The sequence below is a fragment of the Camelus bactrianus genome, chromosome 3 (assembly GCF_048773025.1).
Source record: "Camelus bactrianus isolate YW-2024 breed Bactrian camel chromosome 3, ASM4877302v1, whole genome shotgun sequence".
Classification (NCBI taxonomy): domain Eukaryota; kingdom Metazoa; phylum Chordata; class Mammalia; order Artiodactyla; family Camelidae; genus Camelus; species Camelus bactrianus.
The window spans coordinates 94,258,893-94,274,643 of record NC_133541.1 but is presented as its reverse complement, the minus strand read 5'-3'; the positions used below and the strand labels follow the sequence as shown (position 1 = coordinate 94,274,643).

General features: G+C 52.6%; 1 protein-coding gene across 6 annotated transcripts in view; it reads left to right on the top strand.

The window, feature by feature from the left end:
• Nucleotides 1–15,751, top strand: part of FSTL4 (follistatin like 4) — a 467,332-nt gene that overhangs the window by 397,409 nt on the left and 54,172 nt on the right. For all 6 annotated transcript variants that reach the window (XM_074360665.1, XM_074360663.1, XM_074360667.1 and 3 more), the window contains one exon: nt 2,956–3,122. In XM_074360665.1, the coding sequence (XP_074216766.1) occupies nt 2,956–3,122 (167 nt within the window). The remainder of the gene's footprint in view (nt 1–2,955; nt 3,123–15,751) is intronic.

Genomic DNA, 15,751 nt, shown 5'->3' with positions numbered 1-15,751 from the left:
CACTCACGGGGAAGTGGGGCCTGCTGGGGGAAGGCGTGTTAAACAGTAAATAACTGGGAGTGAGGAGCAGTTCAGTTGCCATAAATCTCTCCAGAATTTTTAAAGGATCTGGGGAATATTGACATGAACTAAATCTAATAAAACATTCATTTAATTAAACTTTAAATGATCCAAATATTTGCTGTTTGGTTAATATTTGTGTAGCTGACAGGAGCAGAATTATGATGGTTTTGTCAGTATCCAAGCATTGTAATTTTGCATGAGTCTTTCCTGCAAAAAGTGCACGTCTTCAGACATAGAAATGCTCGAGGAAGAGGGGTGGGTGTGCACTCGGGAAAGATGCAGGAACCGGCTGTCCTAGTAGCGGATGGAGAGACGCACAGGCATCCCATTGGGGTTATTTGTTTGTTTGTTTGTTTGTTTTAGCCCTGTGCTATAGGCTCCCCAGACATTTTCCTACATCTGTTTAAATCATGTGAGTTTGGGGCCGCATGGAGGAAGGGGCTCCTACCTTGCACGTAAGTCTTACATTCTGAATGAGGGCCTGTGCTCCTAGCCTGGTAATTAGGGCCCCTGAGACCCTGCCAACCAGACTGCCTCACCTCCGCATCCCCCAGCCACACGCCCCCTTTCCGTCTACCCTTCCCCTTACATTTTAAGGCGGTGATTCTCAGGCCTCAGATGCCCCGGAGACCCCTGGATGCTTGTTCACATCTGATGCACACCCTGCCACCAGTGTCTTTTGCCAGCCTGGGCTTGAGGGGTGGGAGTCTGTGTTTTAACCAGTCGCCCCCAGAGATGAGATGCAGGTGGTGGGGGAAACCACAACTGGAGAAGCAGGTTCTGGGACCCTGGGGAGATCCTGCTTCCTCTGAGGGCCCCTCCCTGACCTCCCAGTTGGTCTCTTCCTTGTGCTCTCACTGGTGCTCAGATGTGCAGGGAAAACAGATTTGTGTGTGTGTGTGACACATCTGGCTCCTTCACATCCCTACCCACCAGCCACTGGGAGAGAATGCTCCTAAATATTCAATCCACTGTAAAGCTTAGTCCAAGCTAATCATTTTGAGCTCATGTAAGTAATGCCCTAGCTAATAAAAATGCTTTGGGTCTCCAACTCCCAGTTGCCCAAGCTGGTTTCCTCTGCACCTCTGGTTCCCCTTCGTGGACCCCCGAGGTCCTGTCTGTGGGCACTCGTGCAGAGGTCAGACCTGGCTGTGCTCGTGTCTGGGTGCCCTCAGCCTGGTGGAGTCCAGAGTCCTGTGGAAGAAGAGGTACCTCCTCTGCGCTTGGGGAAAACTCTGGGTTCTGAGTGCAGTGGGAGCTAAACAATTTTAGCAGGTTCTTCTCTCTCTCTCTCTCTGCCCCTCCAAATCTCCAAAGTCTGGGTCTTGCTACAGAGGGTTAGTGCCATCTCTGCCCTGAGCGATATGCCTCATGACTCAGAGGTAGAAGGGCAGCCAGCGGAACATGATTTAAGAGGGAACTTGAAATGCATCACTTTAATGTTTGTAAAATATGATGCCGGTTGCGTCTGCATCAATCACTCCCTGCTTATCTTTCCTCATGCGGGTCCTTCACTGGGAGTCACATTTTTCCTGTGTGTGACTGTCCCCTCTCCACTGGCCTCTTGGCTTTTTTCCTTCTTTATTTCCATTTTCTCCATTTGTCATCCATCCACCCAACAGGCGTTGATTAAGCACCTAGTGTATATCTTGTTCATCTTTGTGGGCCCAGGGCCGGGCCACTGAATGTTTGTGGAGGGGCAGGGCTTCGGTGTTCAGGACAGGACCTTACTGCACCCATTTTCACTGCACTAGGTTTGCAGTGCCTGGCACCTGTGGCTCTTTTCCCTCCATCCCCCTTCCCTCCCCCACAAACACTGGCAAGAGGGTATAAGCACAGATGCACTGCCTGGACACAGCTCAGAAGTGTCCACTGAGTCACAGAGCTCAGTTCCCAGGTCTGTGCCTCACTCCACACCTGTCGGAACTCCCCCAGGTCCCAGATCTTTGCTGGCATCCCAGAATAAACACAGGCCCCCAGAGCCAGCCCACCTCCCTCCACTCATGCTGCCTCCGCTGCCTCCCCAATCTCCCCAAGTAGATTTGGGGGCAGAGCAGAGGGTGGCAGTCCAGTTCGTGAGCTGGTGCCTCTCCCTCCAAACCTGATCCCATTTTGGCTTTGAATGCTCTGAGTTTGATTTTTTTTCCTAAATCCTGAGAATTTCAAGAGGCCTGTGATTGCAGGGAAATATTTTAGACCCTTCGCATTTGCCTGATGAATGATTGGTCTTAATGCCAGTTATCAAGTGTAAAATGGTAAGGATTAATAATCTGTGCAGCCCAAAGTACACTTCAAAAAACTAAAGGCTGCACAGTGCACGGTCGTTGAACAAAAAGCCAAATCCAAGTTCAGAGAATCCTTAGACAGCAACAGACCTTCAAAGGTCAGCCAGTTCACTCCCCAGGCTTCAGACAGTGCAACCTTTAATTTGCCCCCAGGTGGAGGAGAAACCTGTCCGCCCGGTCAGCAGAGCTTGACTGCGCTTAGCGAGGCCTCGGCTTCCCCGGACCCGGCGAGCACAGGGCAGGGCCCAGCACATCTGGCCCTGGTCACAGCGGGGCGGCCCACATGGCCCAGGCAGGCCACACAGGGATCTGTGGCTCGGCTCACAGATCCACAGCCCAGACACTTCCGCTGCGCTAGCTGTGGTTCCTGACCTGATTTGACTCACAGACCTCTTTGAGTAGTTAATGTATTCAAATGGAAGTCGCATCCCTGGTCCCAGGAGATGTGTCCATCTGTACCTTCATTCAGCACAGTGTGGACAATGTTCCTTTTCCCGAAGCTGCCCAGGCTCCTGAGCTGCAGTCGACCCCCCACGGCCCTATCCCCTTCTAGTGAAGACTCCACCCCCTGAGCCTGCCCCTCACTGCCTTCTCCTTTTTCCTACAGAGGTGGTTCAGCTCAGCCTCGCCCCCGAGGAGAGGGTCAGTGTGGCCACAGTGACCGTGGGGCTGAGCACAGTGCTGACCTGCGCCATCCGCGGAGACCTACGGCCACCCATCGTCTGGAAGCGCAACGGGCTAGCCCTGAACTTCCTGGATTCGGAAGACATCAATGTAAGTCACTTGGCTCTGACTCTGAGCACAGACGCACCTCCCAGGGAAGCCAGCTGTGCACCGTGTGGCAGTGGCAGGGCCAGAGGGCTTTCTTTTAACATCCCACGTGGGTGCCTTCCAGCCTGTTGTCTGATACCTGGAGGTACCAGAAAATCCAAGTCCCATCCCTTGCAGAGATTAGTATGGTCGGGGGCAGCTGTGGCTCACTCTGGTGGCTGTAAGCTGCCAGCCAGGCCCAGAATAAGGTGGACGAGGGAGGCGCAGTGGGCGAGGCAGGCGGTCTCCGTACAGGCTGCAGCCTCCAGAGCCAGGAGGTGGGTGTGGGAATGGGATGTGAGAGGAGAGGGCTGTGTAGCGAGCCTGCCACTTGAAGGGAGGGACCACAGGCTAACAGAGAACACATCGAGGCAGGAGGCTCTCAGGCAGGGAGAGCATCTGGCTGGGTGCCCCCAGGAAAGACTCTGGACCCCAAAGCTGGGGAAAACATAGACAGCTGGATGCATGGCATTCCCTGTGGAGAGCAGACATGAGCCTCTGGGCTGGGTGGGCTGGAGGGAGGGGCCAGTGGGGAGATGAAAGGAGACATCAGAACAGAAGCAGCTGCCCGGGGGTTTTGTTTGCTGAGCAGGGGATTGTGGAGGTGACGTGTGAAAGAAGAGAGCTCCTGAGCTCTCACAGCCTAGCGTGAGCAGTAGGGGTACTCCTGGGCTCTGAGGGCCTGGGCAGCCTGCCATGCGATCCCAGCATCATCTCACTCTGCCTTTATGACTTTGAGCAGCTTCTTAAACCGCTGATCCTCTGTGAATGAAGCTATTGGGAAAGCAAGGTTAGCAGTGCCTCCCTTCTTTTGGACTTGAAAAATAAAGGGACTGAGTCAAGAATATTTACTGGCCCTGGTTTGGCACAGGGGTGAGGTGGCTTCCCAGAAGTTCACGTGAGGAGACAGTGATGTCACCCACGTAGGGCACTGCCAAGTGGCTGACAGGTCTTGAGCTACAGTGACAGGAGTACAAGTTTCAAGCAGACGAGGGGCAGCTGCTTGGCTCTGAGAAGGGAGGCCTGTGGGATGAGTGACTGGTTCCTGCTAGCAGCTCCAAGCAGGTGGGGGACATGCAGGGGCAGAGGGAGCTGGGCTTTGTGACCCCATGAGTTGGACCATCACGAAGGGCCAGGGTGCACCCCGAAAAGAGACGAATTTGGGCTGCTTAGATGGAAGACCATCCCAGCCGTCAGCCCTGGCCCACAATGGAATGAGCCATCATAGGAGGTAGTGAGCTCCCCATCCCTAGAGGCATGCAAGCTCAAGCAGGTCCATGGTAAACAATCCTGCTAGCCATAGAGGCAGCTAAACCCCATGACCCTGAAGATCCCTTCCAGCTCTGAGACTGCATTGTGGGGAGAGAGGTCCAGCATGAAATTCTGCAGGAACCACAAGGTTGGGACTCTTCTATTCTCTAGGTCCCTTTGGATGCACCCTAGAGATCATGAAGGAAGCAGATGGAAAGTGGGGGCCACTCCATAGTCCCACCTTGGAAAAGCTGTGCAGAAGTGCCCTTCTCCCACCCTTGTCACACCAGGCAGGATCGTTTCCTTGCAATTTCCCGCACTACAGTGAGCACAGCCTTTATCCTACTCATCTCTGAATGTACCACCACAAGCCTGGTGGCTGCTTGATAGACAGATGCTGGATGGACAGAGTTCTTTATTTTCTGAGCCTAAGATGCCCAGGGCTTGTCTGGGATCTTAGCAAGGGGAGACAGTGTCCAGTTTGTAAAGACTAGGGTGTGGGTGTATGTGTGCATGGGCACGTGTGTGTGCTGAGGTGCACATTTGTGTGTGCAAATCTCTCAAGGTGGGTTGTCAGCTTTTAATCATGATTGGCCGGTAGTAATTGATTCAGAACTAGGACAGGTCCACCTGTGTCTGTCTGAACATCCACATGCATTACTTGATGCTCTATTTAAAGACATCAGAATTAAAGACAGAGGCAGAACTCCTCTTAATGCACTGCCATCAGTTAATCACTTTGAGTATTTTTCCCCTCCCTGGAACATGCCTCCAGCACCAACTCAATTGCATTTCTACTTTTCACGGTGAGGTTAGCAATTTGCGTAATTGTGGGTGCAACTAGAGATTAATGGCCTCTCGTTACCTCCCAGGAAACACTTGCTGCTCTGGGCAAGTCAGCAGCCCACAAACAGGCAGGACCTGGTGCTTCTCAGAAACCCCCATGTGAGGGTACAGGGGATACAGGGCAGCGCCAGCCCCACAGGGGTCCTTGCCTGATGCATGAAGGCACACACACACAATACACTCACACACACACACAACACATACAGTCACACACACACACACACACACACACACACATGCATCTGCCTTCAGGAGAGGAGAGCGGCATCACGGCCTACTCATGAAGGCCCAGGCTCTGTGGTCACAGGGACCAGGGTTTACTTACTCAGCTCTGCTACTTACTAGTTGAGTGACCTTGGAAATGACTCAACTTCCCTAAGCCTCAGCTTCCTCCTCTGAGAAAAGGGCTAGATAGTAGATCCTGCCTCACAGATTATAGTGAGGAATCAAAGACACATGAAGCTCTTAGCCCATGTCCATGCTAATACCGCTCCCAGTCTTATTATTACTATTGTTATCATCACTTCTGCTCCTGCCAGATAACGCTCTCGACCCCTTGCAGCCTGAGTCCAAGCCCAGCAGCCCGCGCAGTCTAGTGAGGCTCCCCTTTCAGGGAGATGTGACCCAGGGGTGCCACTGCTGCCTATGGTCAGGGATGAGGCTACACTGTCCAGGTCAGCCTTGATTCATCCAGGGGAGACACTGACCAGCCACCTCCAGCAAGCTCAGGGCCACCCTGGCTTGGCCATATACCTTCTCTGAGCCTGTAGGGAAATGGGGATGGGGACATCCTCCTTCAGGGGCATTTTCAGGCTAAGCGTGTGTGTGGAGCACCTGATCCAGTGCCTGACACTCAGCAGGGATTCATCCGTGCAGCCCCACTCTGGTGCCAGTGCGGAGAGCAGTCTTAGGAGGAAATCAGGCTGGAGAGCGGTGAGCCAGGTCACCAGGATTCACAGGGCATTTCTGAAGCAAGAGTGGTCCAGGGAGAACAGCTCAGGAGGGCAACCCTGGTGGAGCAAAGATCAGGGATTGATGTGTTCATAGTGCCCCCCAGCCTGTGGCATCTCTGTGGCTGCCCCCACCTGCCACTGTCAGAGAGGAAACACACTCACCGGCCTCGTAATCAGCGACCGGCTCCTACACGCTGCGCAAAAGGCGAAGCTGATCAGCCTACAAAATCCAAGGCGGGGAGATTAGAGCACGGAGAGGTGTGGGCCTCCTTTCTTTGTCATCTGTATGAGACATTCTTGATTGGCAACAAAATATTAATCACTTTTTCACTACTCCCTTAATGAGAAGCTTTCATGGGCAACAAAATATTAATTTGCCTTGTCTTATCTGTTAAGAATTCTGTTAATGAATTCAGCCACAGAGCTATTACAGAATGCCATGCTAATGACACATGTAATTAAACTTTTCTGACTTGCAAACATCAAGGATGCCTCCAGCATCAGAATCATATTTGATCAGAAAGGAAATGTGCCCCTCTAGCCCAGAGCAGAGTGAGAAGGAGCCACTCAGATTCCCCGGAGAGCAGGGTCGCTGTCAGGAGCACTCATGAGTCACCAGTGTATACACGGCTGTCCAGTTGGCAGACAGGGGGACCGTCCTCTGGATTCACTTGCTAAGTGCCCGAGAGCAGCAAGCCCTGTGCCAGAGCGTGGAGCGAAGACACTGCCCCAGCCTCGTGGGAGTGAGGTAGCCACAAACGCAGAGCGGGGTGTGGCAGGTTCTAGGGACCTGGTGTGCCCTTCCAGGGATGCCTGAGCCCCCACCCCACAGGATACCGCAGCCCAGGCCAGGAGGGGCCCTGCCTCAGCCGCACCTGGAAAACAAACCCCCCGAGTCAGAGGGCAGCACTGAGGACAGCCTTAGTTTCCTCCTCTGAGAAAAGAGATAGATAATAGATCCCCTGCCCTGCTGTGCCTCCCAGCAGTACGTCTCTGGATTATGTTACTTCTGTTTGCGTGATGAGAAATCAATACTTTCTACTCGCGCGTTCCCCAGAACTAACAAAGGGCGGCTTGGAATTTGTTTACTTCCCAGCCAGCTGCTGTGTTCTTTGCTGAAGCAGTGGTGGGTCTGGGTGGCTTCAGACCTGACCCTGCAGCCCCTACCTCAGCCCTCAAGGACCCACGGCCATTACTCCACCTCGGAAGCTGGAGGCGTGGGGGTGAGGGGTGGGGGGCAGGGCCCCTGAGCTCTGCCTGTCCTGGTCTTGGGCCAGGCCGCTGGCCGGGAGTACGCCCTTGCTGGTGTGCCCGGACCAGCCCATACCCTGCAGGCCTCCCACTGTGTGCCTGCGGTGGCCTGTGGCCCTGCTCAGCTCAGACAGCATGATACCACTCGGAGGAAGGGCACCGGTCACTCCCATGGGCCACAGCCAGAGCCCCTGGGGGAGGCTTATACTCGGGAGGAACTCTGCCTTAGGAGACAGTGAGATACTTGTCGCCGCAGATACGAGGAGACGACCAGGTTAGCCTCTGAGGGCTCTCTGGGCCCAGGGATCATACAGTCTTGTGATGAGGAAGGCACGTGAGAGGCGGGGACCAGTGGGACGTGAGAGTCCTGCACAGGAGACAGGAATGCCCCTGAGGCTTCTCACTTTTTCACCTGGACTATGGAGCCCCCACCTTCTGTGTCTCCCAAGGGCTCAGAGCCAGGCTCTGGGGCTGGGTGGTCACCCATCTCAGAGGCAGAGTCACATGCTCCTCCCCCAACCCTGGCCTCAACACTACGGGTTCTGGGGGAGGGGGAGCCTGCCTCACTTTCTGCAGAAGCAGAACAAGGTGCAAACCCACCCCAGGCCTCGGCACCCGGCCCAGACCACAAAGTAGCTGATCAGAGAGAAGTGAAGGGACCGTCCCCAAACCCAGCCTACATGCTCTGCCCCAGTGGTGTTACCTGCTCTCCCCTCATAACTGTCTTCCTCACTGTCCCTTATATCCTCAGGGACAGGGGCTGCCCATGAGGGGAGCAGAAGCAGGGAGAAGACATCCCCAAACTCCCAGAAAACAACTGAGCCCGGAGTCCCTGCTAGCGTCAGTGCTGGTGTCTCCATCATTAGTACTAAGCAGCTCCTGTGTCTGGAGGGGCCAGTTCCCGTGCTGGTCCATTCACAAGCATCATCTCACTCCTCACACACCCCTGGGAGGCCAGAGGGGTTCTGTCACTCAGAAGGTCCAGGAACGTGCCAGGGCCTGCAGCCAGCCTGCACACTCCAGCTGGCGTGCTCTGGGCTCCTTGTTCCGGGACACAGCAGCCAGCACCCAGCATTGCCAAGGCCTCGCTCTTGGGCCGCTGGGCCTGCCTCTTGCTTCCGCAGTGACCACTGCGGTGCCCGGGCTCCAGTGGATGGGGCCACAGTGGACGCGGCCCAGATGTCTGGTCCTCCAGGTCTCATTAGCCACTGGCCTTCGCCACAGCAAAGAAGGGGGCAGAAAGCTCTCAGACCAGCACATGGAATTGTTTGGCCAAGATATTCTCAGAGAGAGGAAACATTTTTCTATTGTATTCTTCTTAAAAAAAAAAAAAAAAAAAGGCCTATAACAAACCCAGGATATTTCAAACGACTTGAAAGAGCCACTCTTTTTTGTTGTTTTTTTTTTTTTCTTTCACCAAATCTCACTATTTGGGGCTTTTAAATGTCGGCAGGCAGAGTACAGTGATAAAAGCAGAAAAACAAAACCCATTAGAAGAAAGTATTTGTGGCAGTATTTGAAGGATGTGTTAAAAGGTTCACTTTTTTCCCATACCTAAATGGTGTAAAACCACGAACAAATAACTCTAATGAAGCATATGCTCGCAGCCAGCTCTTCTTTGGAAGTGAGTTATTAAAAAGACCAAAAGAGAATGATTTAGGAGCTCATGACTCATTTAATTTTTATTGTCTTTATATGAACCAGTCATGAATCCATTGTAAAAGATGAGAGGCGTTTGATTAGCATGGAGAGCTGTTTGCAACATGCTAGACGGTGGTTGTAGGTTCTGCATGAAAATAATCTCATTACACGCTTGGGTACATTTTGTTTTAAAATCTTGGAAAACAGTATACTTGAAGCACTCAGAGGTTTTGGCCAGTTCTCTCCAGCTTGTTTCAAAAGGTCTGGTTGCAGATGAATATCCAGTTCTTTTGAGCTTTGGATGAACTCAAACCACTAGGAGAATTGGCCAGACCTCTCCAAGAGACAGGACCCAGGCCCGTGGTACATCAGCCTGTGGAACTCATGGAAGGGACTCTTCCAAGTACCTCCACTGTCCTTGGCCTTCCCAGTGGCCTCCTCAGTGTCACTCCTCTTTCCCCATAGTACTGGCTTCGAGGCATCACTGTGCTCAGTGACCTCTTCTGGCCACATCTCCAAGGTACAAAGTCCCTCAGGAAGGTTCTCATCCAGCCTCCAGACCCTGAATGCAGAGCCTCAAGCCAAATCCAAGCACCTTCCCTGCCTGGGCTCCACCCGCCCCAAGCCCCACACAGGGGAGCTCACATTCAGGCTATTTTCAGGCTTTATCTACTGCAGACAATACGGCAGTGATCATTCTAATACACACCTCTCTGCGCGTTGGTTATGTAGGTCTGTGAGATATGTTCTTAGAAGTGGAATGACTTCAATGAGGGTGGACGTGTTTTCTGTTTTGATAGATATTGCCAGATCTCCAAAAAAAGTCGCACCGATTTACACTCTCCAACAGCAGACCAGAGTTTTAAAAGCCACATCAGGGGAAAATTCCTGATGGCAAGCCTTGTTGGTCCCTGAAATGAGCCATGGAAGGAAATTCAGTCAAATCCTCCCTAGAGTGTTTCAGGAACAGCAGGAATGCTGGTCAGGTGCCTGGGCTGTGAGTGTGGTCCAGGTTAGAGAAGCTGGGAAGGCCCTCTTGGCCTGGGGATTAGTGATACAGGTGTCCCTAGGGAGGGGACTGCAGGATTCCCAGGTGAAGGTAACAGGTTCCAGGTCTAGAACTTCAGTTGACCCCTGCAGTGCAGTCTACTGCCCAAGTCCCTTCCCGCCCCAGCTGGACACACCAGGCTGATCGGCTAAGGATCCAAAGCCCCATGCAGGGGCTCAGGCCTTCAACTCAGCAGAGGGCTCCGTGCGCTGCCACTCACCCACATGATACTCTGCAGTCCTGGCCAGTCAAGAGGGGTCTGCCCTCTGGCCTCAGGATGGACAAGCTGAGCACTCAGAGCATAAGCCTTCTGGTGCAGGTGCCCAGGCACCTGTGTGCACTCGGACACTCAGGCTTGACCCCAGGTCAAATGCTCACTACCCACACAACTGGGTCAGACTCCCCCCATTTGAGTTTTGGAGCCAATTACAAAGTTAGAGGAGTGGTTCACTCTGACATCAATTGCAAGTTTGGGGAGTCCCCAAAACTACCTTCAGGTCCAATAATTTAACTAGAAGGACTCACAGAACTCACTGAGAGCTGTTATACTCACAGTTATGGTTTATTATCAGGAAGGAGTACAGATTGGAAGCAGCCGAGAGAAGAAGTCCACAGGGCAGAGAACAGGAGGGGCAAACGCAGAGCTTCCGCTTTCCTTTCCGGGCGTGGGCGTGGGTCCCAGCACTGATGTGTAACAACATGCCAATCAGGGAACCTCGCCCAAGCCAGTGTCCAGAGCTTCCACTGGAGCTCAATCCCACACTGCCTGCACGGCTCACCCCTGGTCTCCAGCTGCTCAGGAGGTAGAACAGGTACCACGTGGCCTTGAGCTGCCGTCATAAATTGCATTGATGGTCTGGTGTGCGCAGGCAAACAAAGGCACATCCCAAGGCCTAGAGTTCACCTCCCAGTAGCTGAGGGCAGATGCCAGACCTCTCTCTGGGTAACCTTACTCTTCACTTCCATTCCCTGCAGCTCCCTGAGAGCCAGCACCCTAGGTTAACACACCTCCACTCATTCAACAAACACCAACAGAGAACCAGTTACTCACCAGGCACCATGCCGCACACTGCAAACAGCACAGGGTGCACAGAGAGATGAGGTGCCGCCCCTTCAGCATTCACAGTCATGGGGGAGACTGACCACGTAAACCCCAGTCAGCCAGTGAGCACACACTCCCGGCAGTCCTGGGGAAGCCTTCGCTCATGCCTGTGGCCTGGGCTGAGCCTGGGTGTTGGCAGGAGGACAGACCCCCTCTGGGCTGCTCGAGCCACACTTGACTGTCCACAGCAGTCCTCGCTAGGGGTCAGTGGCTACTCAAACATCACTTCAAGTTGTAGGGACTCCTCTTTGATCAAGAGGACGGGTTCTGCAGGTCCTTGCAGAGTGACAAGTCTGTCCTCTGAGGGGCTGAAAGGGAGGTGATGGGCACAGGAACCCCACTGTGGATCTGGGGTCGGGGGTCAGCTGTGGAGAGCAGTAGGTTGCAGTGTGTGTGTGCGTGCTCATCTTTACTGTGTGTACTCATGAGGGTGTTTGTGCTCACCACTGATGCATCTGGTCCCTGCTTGGTCTGAATAATCGATGTGTGTGTTCGTGGGAGTGCAGACATCTCTGAGGACCGGCCATCACCAAGGCACTGCGTCGCTCAGTGTTTGGGCCCACTGCGTTTGAACAATTATGCAGGTGGGATGTTAGGGTTAGTGAAATTCTGGGGGCCAGAGTCAAACAAGCATAGGGGGAAAGACTCTCCTTTACTTCATCCTCTTCAAATAGAGCCAAGAGTGCCCCTGAGAAGGGCAGAGGGAGAAAAGCTCTGAATAAATGTTCTAAACTGAGTTTTAACTTATAGCATGGACAGTACCTTTAACCTAACCTCTGAAATCACTCTGGAGTCCTTGTATCTGACATTTAGTCATGAAATAATCAGCACTGGTGGCTCATTTTCATATTACTTAGACCTGACTCACATGTATCACTATGACAACATCCTCCGTCTTCCCTCTGCTTAAATGCTGTTTAATACTTAAGTCTCATTTAATTACTTTCTTTATTAAGGGCAGATACTTAAGGAAAGCTTTTTAAAAGGCAAAAAAATATATCTTTAAGTAAAATTGTCTCCTTTCCAAAGACAGATGTGCATCAATACAAAGAATGGTCTAATCTGGCATCTGTTTATTTCTGGAAGGAACTTTGATTTTGCTAATACATTTCTATGCAGCAGAGAAAAAAAAGCCATCCATAAAAAGACAATTACAGAGATGCAATCAAGCAGTGATAGCAGTATTCAGACACATCTCAGAGAACCTTCAGGAGAGGAAGGATTGCAGGTTTTAGTTTTATGTAGCTCCTTATAAATCAGTTTTTAAAGTAATTTCCTCACAGCCAATGAGGTAAATTTGATTTCTGTAGCAAGTGTTCATGTTCCAAAAAATAGTATGCACTTCTTCCTATAATTATATGGTGCCTATTGTTTTAGCCCAGAGACAATATTTTATTTAGTACAGAGTCAAGTTCTCCCCAGAGCCTAAGTCACAGGCTGGTAATAAGTTGGGTGCTTCATGTAGAGCCTTAATGCATCCAGCAGCCCTGCGTGTCCTTGAAAAGTGGCCGCTCCCCACACCACATCTGAGTGATCACCCAAGAGGTATGCCTCTGCTCCTGGGAGCAGTTAGGAAAAACAGAGAGGTTAAGTGACTTTGTTAGGGGCTCACAAGAGCTTTTCAGCCCAGTGCGGGATTACATGCACGGGCTCTGCCTGCTGCTCTGAGTTGAGCCATCTCAGCCTTCCCAGGCCTGAGGATGCAGCACGGAGAAGGAGTCAGGCTGGGGAAGCGGGGACAAGACTTGAGACCACCTTGTTTGGACCCATGTGATTGGCAACATTTGGGGGCATAGGAAGATAGGAGGTGGGAGCCTCCGCTGTCAAACCCAAAGAACCAGAACCAGGGCACAGTCCCTGCAGAAAGCCTTGCTCAGCGCCTGGTCCAGTCCGCTCTATGAATATCTACTGAGGGCCCGCTCTGTGTTGGCCCCATACTAGGCCGCACAGCAGTGAGCACCGGGCACGGGGGTCCCTGCCGTCCCCCATGGAGCTCCCAATTCTAGTCAGGGAGACAGGCAGCAAAAAGTATGCTGAGTGGTAGTAATTGCGTGCCAGGTGCCCCATGGAGGTTACATATAGAGCCAGCAGATAACAGCTGAACAGACTTGAAGGGAGGGGGAGCAAGCCAGACCAATAGCCACAGGGGGTGCGGGGGCCAGCAAGTAGAATGTTTCTGAGGGGGCTGGATGCCAGGCAATGGCAAGGGGCCGCAGTGCTGGAGAGAAATGAGCAAGGGAGAGTGGAAGAAGTCAGGTGGAGAGGGGATGGCAGGTGGTCCCTGCAGACCCCCTAGGGCTGTGACTGTGGGTGAGGAGGGGTGTGGGCTGTGTGGAGGGCAGACCGAAGAGGGGCAGCAGTGGAGGTCTGTGCATCCCCAGACAAGCCTATGGTGCTGTGGCCCACGCCAGTAGCAGTGGAAGGGGTGAGAGATCAGACTGAATAAATTGTGCAGGAGAGGTCTACCTTATCACCCTTTGGGGATGGGGCTTTTGTTTTGCTTTATAGTTTTCAGGGTTTTTTTCTGAGGCTTAAACAAGGCGATCTGTGTCAAGTTTCCCAGCACACAGTCAGCTCATGAGGATGGCGAGCTGCAATTATTTCTGGGCATCAGTCTGCTGTTGATCTGTGGGAACCTTGGCCTTGGAGCTCTTCTCAGTCAGAGGAATGCAGTGATCGCAACCCCATCTCGGTGGCAGCAGGAGGAAAGGGTACCAGACCCTGAGACTTCAAGGGTTCTCCTGCTAGGAAGGGCTTGGGGGTATGAAGGCTCAGGAAGGCAGATGGAGGGAAGATGCCAGGGGACCCCCTGCACCAGACTCCCTGCAAACAGCTCTGGTGTTGCCCTTTGAGACAGTCTGTCCTGGAACCAAGCAAGTGAGGTGTTGAGGGGCCCCCAGGGTGGAGGCTGCACCCAGCTCCCCAGCCCTCTTTCAAGATACCACTCCGCCACTGAGACTCCAAGCAAAACATATTTTCCTGCCGACTTCGTTTTTGACCCAGGAAACAGCTTAGATTAGAAATATGTCAGCCCCAGAATCGACTAACCATTAACTTTTCGTAAGCAACTCCGGTATGAACCCTTTATGACTCTGTTATGACACAGGACAAATCACCTATCTGGTGTTTTATTTTTATTACTGAAGTTTCCACCAAGTGATAGGAATGGGGCTTTTTAAAGCAGAGCAATGTCTCAGAAAAAACTCTTAAGGGTTCCAGCAGCCTTCTCCAATATTTTACTCCATTGGGAGCACTTCAGAGAATTTTCTGTCTGATACTGAGAGCAGGTTCTATGCGTCCCCTCTCCTGCTTCCAGCTTGTGCCCTAAGCCAAACCTCTCCTGGGCCTGTTCCCCCTCACTGGGTTAATTAGCCAGAAAACAACTTTAAAGGACTCATGATGGTTGTGGCCAGGCCTCTGGGGAGTGAGCAAGGCAGAGGGCCAGCGTTTCAGGGAGCAGGAGCACGAAGGCAAACAAGGACCAGGAGATGCCCTTGGACGACCCCGTGCCACACTGACCAGTGGCCTTCCAACCCTCCTGCTGCCAGATTGCTTCTGTGGGAAAAAGGAAGCCCAGGATGGGCAGGGGGATCAGCGGGTGGGATGGGTTGGTGTTGTCTCCAGGGGGTCATGAGGAGTTTTGCATCTTCTGGTAATGATAAGAAAACTAGTGTCCCTTATGTATGTCCTGCTCCCCTCATTGGAAAATGTACTCACAGGCATTCTCTTGCCAGATCTCTGCAACACCCCACGAGGTAGACAGGGCGTATCAATTGTCTGCAGCTTACGGACGAGGAAACCAGAGCCCAGAAGGATGAAGGGCCATTTGGTCAGTGACAGAGTTCTAGGTAAAACCTGAGTCTCCTGAGTGCCAGCTCTTGGCTCCCCCGTCAGTCCTCACAGCCGACACTACCCAGTCCTGTTTGTCACCAGTGAGCCAGGACCTCCTCTGTCCCATCAGCTCTGACACCACACCTCAGAGATGTTTAGTAGCCAAAGCCAAACCTAAAGAGGGGTCTCCCTGAAACACCAGGTAATTCCATTCCCTGGCATGTCTGCAGTGATGCCTGGATGGAGCCAGCACTGTGTGTGGTTCTGCAGGAAGGAATGCAGTCGGCTGGAAAGGCCTGGGGGAGTGCTCTGAGCGGCCCACAGCCCTCTCCCGCCCATTCCCCCGCCCCCTCCTGCCCATCCCCTATGCTGGCCCAATAGGCTCCCACCTTGTGAGGCTGCAGAGGTCACAGGGACAAGGCTGACTGAGCCATTTCTCGTGGGACCCCTGGCATCGGCCCCTCCCACCTCTCTTTTATGTCCCTGCCCTTGTTTTCTGTTTGCCCTCATTTTCTTCAGAATTCTATTTCCCTTCTCTTGGGTTATCCAGATCTCTGCAAGCTGCCTGCAGTTATTTTGGGGATGGAGGTGAGATCTCAACCAATGGTAGGCAAACTACAGCCCGTGGGCCAAATCCAGACCACCACCTTTTTTAAAAACTAAAGTTTCA